Below are 12,268 nucleotides of genomic sequence, written 5' to 3'. Positions count from 1 at the left end.
TTTACAGCTATTCTATTTAACATCGGAGTTGATAGAAAGAAGACTAAACATTCGGCCATACTAAAACATGTTATCATTATCTCTGAAACTACTGAATGACTGACTGGGCCTTATGGGAAAAAGAGAAGAAATAAACAGGGAATACTGTTTAAAAATAAAGTCTGTATGAAGGAATAATGAAACTCAACTTCTAGAGAAAGATAGCGTCTACATCTGCTCTAATACAACCGATTCTGAGCGATGATGTCATCTAACGTCTTCAACCATCAATTGCGATTATCACTCAAGTCAAGATCATTATTCATACACATACTTGTCTGGGTTAATTGTATACATCATTATTATTGACACTATAACTTCCTATGCATTATTAGACTTCGCACTCTGCACAGTTGGTTGAATAAACAGACGTTATGAAGGGCTCACTGTGTTCACTCAGTCACATGTGATATAAACCATATCACAGAAGTGCATCATTTCAAGTTGCTATTCCATATCCATACAGTGAAATGAAATCTTCCAGACTAATCCCAGAGTAGTTGGAGCTGTAATAGTATCATTAATAAAAAAATATTAGTCGTAGGCAGCATAATTCGTGGAATAAAAAGTATAAGGCCATTCTAAAAATTAAGATCTAAGATAACGATAAAAAGTGAATCAATTTGCTTCGTTTTAACTGGTTTCTGAGTCATGTCACGCAACGTTCCCAACCATGGACATTGATTATTGAACAAACCCTATCCAAATAGTCTATACTTACTAACATGACGTAATTTAACCATCAGCAGATTTACGAACTGATGTCATATTTTGGATTAACCGCCTCTACATTTCTCCCAGCTTACTCGTACAGCAGCAAATGTTGCGCTTCGAGATAAACAGTAATTTAGTAGGAATAATAAATGTTCCAACCACTTCAGTCGATGATAATTCCCTACGTTATCAACGTTATGTTAGTTGGATTAGATCATTAAAACTACGAGCACTACATCACCTACGTTTTAACTCATTCGGTTATTTTATAGAGTTGAGATCATGAGTCAGTTGAAGCTAGACCATCATGGAAAACTTGGAAGCACTGGAATACCGTTTCGTCCTATTGTGGGACTCCTCAGTGGCAGTGCGCATCCACGATCCCGCCTCGCAACATTCGAACCCAGGACCTACCAGTCTCGTGCCAGAGCACTTAACCGATAGACCACTGAGCCGGTATCCAACGGTGTTAATGTCTAACTTCAACCAGTCCACGAAATTCAGCATCCATTCACCAAGGTCATCAGTGAGTTACTATCTTATAACAGACCTGATTGAACTCCACTGGTTACTGCTTCGCACTAGAACTCCAGGAAATACTTCATGGAGCCAGTCACTAGTGAGCATATGATCATATCAACCCAGTGATGACCTTGGTGAATGGATGCTGAATTTCGTGGACTGGTTGAAGTTAGACATTAACACCGTTGGATACCGGCTCAGTGGTCTATCGGTTAAGTGCTCTGTCGCGAGACTGGTAGGTCCTGGGTTCGAATCTCGTGAGTGCGGGATCGTGGATGTGCACTGCTGGGGAGTCCCATAATAGGACGAAACGGCCGTCCAGTGTTTCCAAGTTTTCCATGGTGGTCTAGCTTCAATTGACTTACGATTTCAACAGTTTGGTTTATTCATTGAAAAAAATAAGTAATTATTTACCATTTGTTTTTTCAGAATCATTTAGATGATACAACTTACATTTTATTACGTTTTGCTCGTCATCCAGAATTAATTGAAATAGGTCGACAATTTATATTAACATGGAATGGAAATTTAAAAACTATCGGTTATGCTGTTGAATTAATTGATCCATTAAAACATCAATATAATCTTTCATTGAATACTCCTTCTATTAATAGTAATACAACAACAACTACTACTGACGATGTTCAAGATCCCAATGATTATTCAAAGACTAATACTTCAATAATCAATCCTATTAGTTGGATTAATCCTAAACAAAATTCTTTATCATTTCAAGAAAAAGATGATTATGATTGGTCTATTTTACGAATGTCTTTTATTAATCGAACAATAACAATGAATTCATCATATCATTGTAATAATGAAGCAATGGTTAATGATCCATTTGGATCTATGGATAATTTACATTCATCATCGCCATCATCTAATTTATTATTATCTTCATCATTACCATCATCAAATATGGAATATCATACTAATCTAATAAATAATGAACAATTCAAAATGTCAACAACTAATTCTTTAATTCCTATTAATCATTTAACAAGTTTATCAGAATTAGTACAAGGTCATGATATTGACGTCGACGACAACACTAATAATGATAATAATAATAATAATAATCATACAAATGATGTCAATAATGTTAAACAATCTTCTCAATCATCTATTGTACATCAAAAATCATCAATATCCTCATCAGGAGGTGTCACAATATCTACATCCTCACCGTCATCATCTAATAAGAAGAATAAGAATAAACGACGTCATAGACGAAAACAGAAACGTTAATGATTATTATTATTATTATTCGTTCTTTCATGATTTATTTATTGATAGCTCATTAGTCAATTAGCCCAGCTTACTATTATTATTATGGTGGTATTGTCTATCCTCCCTGTAAATGTTTCTAATCATTTGAATACTATACACAATAAACATTGTCATTGTCATTATCATCATTATCCTTGAGTCCATTGTGTATACCTATTTCTTTTTTTTCTCTAGCAAGAAATTACCCTTTTCTTATTTTGTCCTACGTTGTAGCTGACTGACTTATTATTTTTTAAGCACATTTTTTCTCTCCTTATTTCCACTTATATATGTGAAAGTCATTCATTCATTCTTTCTGTGTGTGTGTGTGTGTAACTAGAATGATGATGATGATGATGCTTCATTGCGTCTAGATCTGTCCAACCAATCTTATACATCGTTATGTATGATGTAATTTGGTTTGTGTTTACTTTTACACTTAATAATGACTCCATGTTCAACATAAAATTTATCCATCCTTATTAGTACTGCTACTACTACTACTACTAATCACTGGGGGGGGATTTCTTCCCCATTTTCTATTACTTTACTATCTTCTAAAAAAGAATCAATTATACAGATATAGTATTTCAATTATGATGATATAAGTAGTCTTGTTTTGTTTGTTTTTTTCTTTCATTTCTCATCTAACTTTATTGCATGGATACTAGATGGTGTGTGTGTGTGTGTGTCCATGTTTCCTTCTTACCATCACACCAAATTAGTTCAATTTAGTAGGTAAATAATTAGTCAATTAATTAGTATGTTTAAAACGATTCCTTATTCAAGTATTGGTTCTATTCTCATTTATTATTGTAAATTATTAGTTTCTTCTTCTTTTTCTCCCGCTCCCCTCTTCTTCTTCTTTCATAATGTTTACCATATAACTTTCATTGTTCAAATTGTTACCCTGATAACATATACATATTAGACTGTTATTATTAAATGGGATTGTATTCAGTTAAATATTCATTTATATTTTAATGTTTGTTTTGTTATTTATAGTAATTTAGACTGCATAAAATAAATAAATTGACTTATTTATTTATTTGATGGGTAATTACATGGATCTCTTTTGATTGATATTTCATATGTAAACATATAAATTGACAAGAGAAAGAAAAAAGTTTTTTTTCGATTTGTTTATTGATCTGTCTGTTTGTTTGTTTTTTGATTGATTGATTGATCCTGTTGTTTTAATATTTATCGATCAATCTATGGTGACTATTGTCATGTTTGTTTAGGTATTGTTGCTTACATTTGCTGAGATCACTGGGGTAAATAGTAGTGAGGTACGGCTGAGAGTGGGGAGAGTCCTCTCTCCCTCTCGAAATGTTCTCACATGATCACGCGTATATAGCCTCTGTCAGGGAAGTCCTACTCACTGCCTTCTCGCAACATTAATGTTGTTTACGAAATTGAGAGGACGGGAAGCGAATGTCTGACGCTTTAACCTGATCGGTGGATACGGCGCGTCCATCTAGGGGAGTTGGCAAACCCTCATTCCAAACCAATGGTGCACATGGACTGGCTCCAGTATCCTGAAGGAACAAATGGCGTATGAATCAATCGTTGGTCACCGACTACCATGGGACTGCATCTCCTTACGATGCTCCACTGCCTTGTGGATCAGATATTTATGTCGAAGGCTCCTGGTATGGCCCCTAAGAAAACCATCTGCTTCGCTTTGTGCACAAGGGTAGTATGACAGTCCTCACACAAATCAAATAAAATTTGTATAGCGCATATATATCTGATGTTTCTTTGTACCAATATTTATGTGTTTAAATAAGTAAATATTAGGGAATGATGGTAAATCAGTTGATGAGGTGATGGATCTTCATCGACTGAGATGATTGGGTCACGTGTTACGTATGCTTGAACACCGATTACTACGACGCGCAATGTTAACTAGTGTTGGAGACGGTTGGAAGAAAGTTGGGGGCGGCCAAACGAAAACGTCGAATCAGTCCTTGAAGTCACTAACTTTTATTCTTACCCACGTCGGTAGATGCAAACTACTTTACTGGGATCCGCGTGACCATCGTAACCCAATGGTTGGAGACTGTGTGACATGACTCAGAATCGATCACAATGGCGTAGGTGTATACACTCCTTGTCTTCCCTCAAAATGTGAAATGAAAATCGCTTTATATCTTTCTTTCTTCCTGTACTATATCAATATAAACAATCTCTTTTTATATATATCTACCATTATGGTAACTGCTTTTATGAATTTGGTGTTCACGTTGTTGTGCTAATGAGGTATGGCAACTTAGACGGATGCATATATGTGTCTAGTCCTACGTTGTAGCTGACTGATTATTTGTCGCTTACTGTTCATTCTGTCATTCTTAAGGGTAAGTATATGAATTCCCAATAGTGATTCTAGAAATAACCACTACGAATTTCGGTTTGTTGTTGATTAACCAGCCAGAAAACAATTATTATAGATTAATGGTTTTTTTTGGAAAAACCAATGTTATAAAGGTTACGCAAGTTTTACGTGATTATTAAATCGATTGGAGTCTTTTACAGGTTCCTCTGTCTCTTTTTCCAAAAGATAAAATTATGTAAATCCGACTATATGGCTACAATATATCCATCTGTTTGAACCTGTTTAAAAGTGCAAGGAGTTGCTTTGATTCCCATCCTAATCCCCGTCATGGTTAGGCTTGATTTACATAAAAATAATCGCGGCTACCAAATTTCTTTAGAATTTTAAATGTTTTAAACATTATACAAAGGTTCTTCTTCTCGTTCTGAGTTATGCAATAAGAGTTATTCATTTTTAGATTTCTCCCAAGTTTCCTCGGTGTTGATTGGTGACTTCCCCAATCAAACCATTCTCGATATGTTTGCAATTGAAGTTTGACTACTCAAACGTATTTATAAGTAGTTAAACATTATATTTCTAAAATGACGATAACCACGAAATTCTATTGTCTACTAATAAACAGTATTTACTGTTTAAGATCAATCATGTACTTGCAAATATTCGTTACGTCTGCGTGAAGTTTGTGCATTTCCATAGCTTGATATTATTTCTGTAATCCGGTCACTGAAATTAGAACTGAGGTAGATGTTCCTCTATTGCTTCAATATCTTCAGTTAAAAATCCTAGAAGAGAGCTAAATATGGAAACATTTTTCTAACGTAAATGAAAAGAAATTGAAACAATCGTCAGTGTTTGTAGTTAGTCTAAAAGAGGTTTCACCTTGAAAGTAAGTAAATTGTTTTCATGAGGTTTCTTCAGGAAAACAATATATGAATGTATACTATCTGGCTGAAATCAGTCGGCAAGAAGTACTGGACCTATATTTCGTATTAGAAGGTACTTTTTCACCAAAGAGTATCTTCAACTTTAAGAGGCAATTCGTTGCTCATTGTGAAACTCTAGCTACTCAGAGGTATTTGATTCTCAACTGACCTTAATTCGATATTTATGTGGATAAGTAACTTACGATTCTTACCTAACGATCGAGTAATGAGTAAAACCTAGAAATCAAAAGATGGGATATGTCTGGAGTACGATACATTTAGAGGGAAATAACACAACACCAATTTTACAAACCTCGAAATATGACATATCCGAGTTTTGATAACTCTATCAAAAGGAAACTATATCTCTTAAGTAATTGGGTTACAATGAAATCACAATCCATGCTAATAATTGGAGGAAAACATACTCCTGTAATATATGAGTACTGCGAAATGAATCCACCTCTATGCATTCGAAATAGGCTATACAGAACAAAGTTATGGTGATTAACATATATAACAAATTAGAAGAGTAGACGGATTTTATCACAGAAGATGCATCTAAAACAGGTGATAATGCAGATGTAACAAAGTGACATCCAGTCTATGAACACGAATATACAACCTGAACCGCCGAAAGCACAAATAACCTCGGTTAAAAAGAAAACACTTTACATGAACACCAATTTTAAGGGTGAGAGAGTTACAGATTACCTAAAGAGCAGAATTTCCAATTCTCTAAAAAAACGATCTCAGCAACTTTTCAAATAATAGTCTCCAACCGATCAATAATCTTCAGGATGAGTTATCTCATCTGTCCAACTCTATGTGCATTTATCAATTACCTGCTGATATTGAGTTAGGTATGTAGGTTGTTAAATGCTTACTTTATTTAAAGGTATTCAATAACATCACCCGGCTTGGCTAAAAAGAGGCGAAAATAGCTCACTAATTGAACACCTTGTGAACACAGTTCAATCAATCAAGACAGAATCTGAATTCATGGTCATCTACAAGATAATTATGAGTCTGCCAAATGTATTTATATTGCATCTTCTTAGCATTGCCGAAGCAATAGCCATACATCAGGGAAAACTAGGATTGTGTGTCCAAAACCTCTTCTTCTACTATAGTCTAAATATCTCACTATTTTTTTCTTCATACTCTTCTTCCTTTGCAGCTGTCTGCTTTCCTTCTATCTTCCTTTATAGAACTTTTGCCTCCAAATGGTTTTTTCTTCTATTTCTATGATCCTCTTGATTATAGTTCATCTCAATTTCAACTTTTTATTTTGCCATTGTGAGTCTTCCTTTCCCAATTATAATTTCCCTATCTTTCTTCATGATGTATATTCAATCCCTCAATGGTAAAACTATTATTAGTTTCCCTGATAAAAATAACGTTGTAATACCTTTGTTTATTCTACCTCACTGTTACCATGTTCAACAGAATCCCTATTATTCACCGAAAAGAGAACTCTTCATCGCAATGGGTATATTCCGTTTATCTATCGTTTCATCAATAAACTTGTAGTGGAAACTCATAGAGATTAAGAAATCGCATGAATAAAACAACAACGAGAAAAACAATGACTTGATATATTTCATTTAACATTAGTACTGTAGTGAATGAGAACGTTAATGGAAACAATTGAATGTATTTGGATACAAAATTACGGAACCTGTAAGGACGGCTCGCCGTTAAACTCTAGGAAGCCTCAAGAAGCCTAGAAAGAGCCACAGACATTCCATTCAATCACTGCTAGGAGAATATTCTAGAATGTCGATGTATAGCTTCCCCATTGGATGAATAAGAAGGACTCCCTATGTGCCTAATGGTTGTCTGAAATGATGATTTACTCTCAGTCAAAAAACTATAAATACATGAGATTTCTGTACTATACTTTGACACCGTTTTGGGGAATAAAAGTTCCTACTTATTAGTCTTCTGTCTTCTCTCTTGCGACATTGCGGGTTCAATCGTTCAAGTAGTCTAGTAGTAGTACGCGGCACAGTAAGAAGCAAAGCTCTAGATATAACAATCTGTCATCGTTTTATAAATACCATTTAATGCATAATTCATTGTGTTAGTAAAAAAAGAAATGTTGTATATTCAACAATTCGTTTACTAAAGTTGTACAACCCTTATTGATACTAATTTTGTTATATCCTAGTGAAAACATAAGTACAGGTAACTTCCAGGACCTATCAATGGGCTATTATTCTACATATATATTCTTATTGGATAGCTATTGAGTAATTAGATTGTGTATATCTATATTCTCCTTATTATAAGCTTCATTTTGACCTATGAATTATTATTATACGAATAACCGTTCCTAAATTATATTCAGTTTATTGATTACAGTCTCCCACGTTCACAGTCACATTTGGCTTGATCTTGTACAAATTTAACTTTCTATTTTATGGTGTGATGTGGTCTATCTGTCTGTCTGACATATAAACCGAGTATGGTTGAAATAAATGATTTGCATAGTAAAAGCTGTAATTGGTGTTCTGAACTCAATTGGAAGGGCTAGGCGGACAAAGGGACCAATAAGGACGCTAGACTACTCATACTGGTCGAACGTCATTGATTTGGCAAAGTGCTAAGGTTGGAAAAGTCGTATTTCGACTGGTGAATAAATCACGTGATACAAAGCCATGCTTAAATTCACAACATATACATTTACTGTAATTAGAGTAAAGTAAGTTGATTAGGGTTGTGCGAGTACTTGAAAAATGTAAAAGAAAAAAGTATTTTTCTGAGGGGTTTAGTGCATATTTTCTCAGTGCATACTCTAGGAGAGTTAGTGCACATTTTCTCAGTGCATACTCTAGGGGGGGTTAGTGCATATTTTCACAATGTATTTAATTAGTGATTCCAATTGTATTGTTTAAGTTGACTCATTATTTTGTAGTTGATAGCGTGAGTCAATTGAAGCTAGACCAGCAAGGAAAGCCTGGAAGCACTGGACGGCCGTTTCATCCTATTGTGGGTCTTCTCAGCAGTGCTCATCCACGACCTCGCCTCGCGAGATTCGAACCCAGGACCTACCAGTCTCGCTCCAGAGCACTTAACCGATACTGCTGAGGAGTCCCATAAGAGGACGAAACGGCCGTCCAGTGCTTCCAGGCTTTCCTTGCTGATCTAGCTTCAATTGACTCCCGCTTTCAACTATGAAAATACTAAATCTCCACAAAACCTCTTCTGATAATAATCATTATTTTGTGTTATGTCTTTTATCATTTACAAATCATGGTTGATAACTTATTAACATGTACTCAAAATGTCCTCTGTATTGATAAATCTAATTAAACGATTGATTTTGTTTCCTAAACTCTTTTAGTAACCCTCAGGCTAAATATACACAACAACTTGAACATAAGAGAAAAGGTACGAACTATGAAAAAAACGCTTTACTCCAAGGTTCGTTTATGTACAGAAAATCTAGGGTATTTATAGCATTTTAGATGGTCTTGGGCTTCTCGAAAGTTCTGTAACCCTTCTAAGCATAGTAGCAGGATAGGGTAATCATCCAATCAGAAATGTGACATGTGAGTTTCCATTTTGTGGATATTTCTGGTAAACTTCTATTGAACGCTGATTGGGTAAGATGTTTCTCAACATTTTCAGGGTACCTTTGTGCTTTATTCGAGGAATTTTCTGGGTCTCCTCAATAGTACATAAATATTAAAATGTACTGTTGCTGTCACTTTGTATTCTTGAATTTTACGTATAAAACCAAAGTTTGAAAGTTTCAATATAAAGATCAATAAATAATACTTGCCTAATCTTCCTGAAGCTCTGACCAGTAGGTTGGGAACAAGTCAGTATTTTTCTGTAGGTTATCGAACGTTTAGCATGTACCATCACTGTATTAGAGAATTCAGAAGTTAGCCGAGCTTTCTTTCTGGATACAAGTATCAGATTGATAAAGTCTATAGCAACAAGCTTTGAGGTTGATAGAAGTAGGTTCCAAGAAACATGCTCAGAAAATCTTGTGAAAGCTATTTTTCAGCTTTACCTGTATATCTTCGTCGATGAATATACAGGAGTCCATAAATTTAACTGTAGGCATTAAGTGTTTTATGCTGAAACCTGTTTAACTGTAGATAATCTGATTTTCAATTTCTTCAGTCAATTTTAAAGCATTTCTGACTAAACACTTCATCCAAGTGGTAAGATAAAAAAAGCATTTCACAATGAAAGTAGGTGACGTGGATTCAAATCACATATAGAGGCTATAGATCAAATAAAAAACACTTTATCTGCCTTCTTACACTCAAGTTGTCTAGTAGTGAAATCCAGAACGCGCGTTTCGTCCTACTCAAGACTCGTCAGTCGGATGTACCTGCATCTCAGAGTTCATGTTCACTCTGGGATTCGAACGCAATACCTTTCGCTTCAAACGCCATCACGTTATCCACTTAGCTACTGAGCCCTTTACGCTCAAGTTACAATGTCTTTTATATTTCCCTCTATACATATCGAACCAACCACTGACACAGTAATTCTTTGGTGAATAACTATTGATATATGGTGTGTGCTACTAGTATCGATAGATATAAGTAGTATGTATCATCAATTGAAAGTAAAATGTCAGGAAGCAAAAGGTTAAGAAAATCGAAGAAACGTGAACGAGAACAGAGAATAATTGGTGTGGAAACGAAAGAACATCGAAGTCTGAGACGATTGATTGATATTTTGCAAATGAAGTATTTACTGTATGGTTCTCATGTTTCACCAATATATTCGTATTCTTTTCTCTTTCAAAGTCTCTTATGCACACTGCGCTTTTGTCCTATATCACTTAATACCAAATGGAGTACATAACAACTCTAAGTCACTTAGAATATTAACCATATTCCAACTTGATTGATATAATTTAGTAGTTGAATCCATGAGTCGATGTAAGCTAGACTACGACTGAAAATCTGAAAGCACTGGACGGCCGTTTTATCCTAGTATGAAACTCCCTAGCAGTGCACATCCACGACCTTCGGTCTCGCGCGCGAACACTTAACCTCTAGACCACTGATCCAACATCCAATGGTGTTAATATCTAACTTCAGTCGGTCCATGATAAATCCCATATTGGAGCGAAACGGCTGTCCAATGCTTCCAAGTTTTCAATAGTGATCTAGTCTAGATTGACTCATAAATTCAACTATTAAACTTATTACAATCTCCACAAACCCTCCATTCTGATGATACAATTCAGTTAACACTAAAGACTAGATAAACATGTCTAAATATTCAGTGATCAATTACTACACATATTTAGATTTTTCAAAATAATAATCCAATTTGTAAACAAAGATGGATAATGGCTAGCAGTGGAATCCAGTTTGACGCGCATCTCGTCCTATTTGGGACTAGTCAGCTGAATGTACCTGCATCTCTGGAAGTCGAACCTAGTACCCCATTCGCTTCAAACACCATCACATTATCCATTCATCTACTGAGTCGTAATAGCCACTTGCTTGTGCAATGGGGACTGACTAGTTCCAGTCCTAAACATCAATTGGAAAGATTTAAACAAACAATACTAAGTGAATAATTCAATCTATTCAAAATATTTATGATTACTTCATGTTTTCTTCTTGTTCTTTCACTGACATATAATACAGTTCGCAATAGTTTTCAATTGTCTAACCTTAATTTTATCTTTTTTTTCTCTTCATTCTGTTCTATTTTTGTCAAAAGATAGACATACTACTGATTATAACAAAAAAAAAATTTACAAAAACACAAGTATGTATAATCCAAAACAAAAAAAGGAAAAATGTACTGGAGAAAGCAGCAATACATCAAGAGACAAAGATATATGAAGTCTTCTTTTCTATTTCTTTTCGAGATGGTGGAGAAGATTTGTAGCTCAGGTAGGTGATTTTGATCAAAATCTTTTTCTTTTTCTTTTTTCTCTCCTTTCTCTTATATAGTAAATGTCATATTTGTCTTCTAGTTAGAATGAATAGACGCCATACATCTATATTTATATACATCTATACATTTCAATTGTCTAATCTATTCCAACTATATTGTTAAATAAGTAGTATTTATTAGTAGTATGATTGAAATACTTTTAAAAAAAAAACTTTTTTTTCATTATAATAATAAATAACTAATCTTATTGATGAGAAAACAATCATAAATATGGAAATGATTACTAAATTACAATCGTTTTAACAACTGATGACAGTTACATATACATGTAACTTATTGGATTATGTTGTCTCTAGGCTCTTTTTTTAAAAAAAAAAAGAAAAAAAGAAAAAGAAGAAAAGCAAAGGGGGGGAAGTATAATAAACAAATTAAGTGAGGGGAGAAAAACAAGGTATCCTAATTGAAAAGCTTGAATATATATATAATGTAATCTGTCAGATTTTAGACAAGTTTTTAATTTTTTGTAAGCAAAGTAAGATAGTGGCTAGTAGTTCTGGATTCCAGAACTACT

At 34.4% G+C, this 12,268-nt stretch overlaps 1 protein-coding gene across 1 annotated transcript in view; it reads left to right on the top strand.

Moving 5' to 3' along the window:
* Positions 1-2,706, top strand: part of Smp_122550 (putative gtp binding protein) — a gene marked incomplete at its 3' end in the record, with an annotated part of 26,382 nt that extends 23,676 nt beyond the window's left edge. Inside the window, exons 7-8 of the mRNA XM_018795205.1 lie at positions 1,705-2,106; positions 2,575-2,706. Coding sequence (XP_018649541.1) covers positions 1,705-2,106; positions 2,575-2,706 — 534 coding nt within the window. The remainder of the gene's footprint in view (positions 1-1,704; positions 2,107-2,574) is intronic.
* Positions 2,707-12,268: the final 9,562 nt, after the last annotated feature.

This window comes from Schistosoma mansoni, chromosome 1, assembly GCF_000237925.1.
Source record: "Schistosoma mansoni strain Puerto Rico chromosome 1, complete genome".
Taxonomy (NCBI): Eukaryota; Metazoa; Platyhelminthes; class Trematoda; order Strigeidida; family Schistosomatidae; genus Schistosoma; species Schistosoma mansoni.
This window is presented reverse-complemented; position numbering and strand designations above follow the sequence as displayed.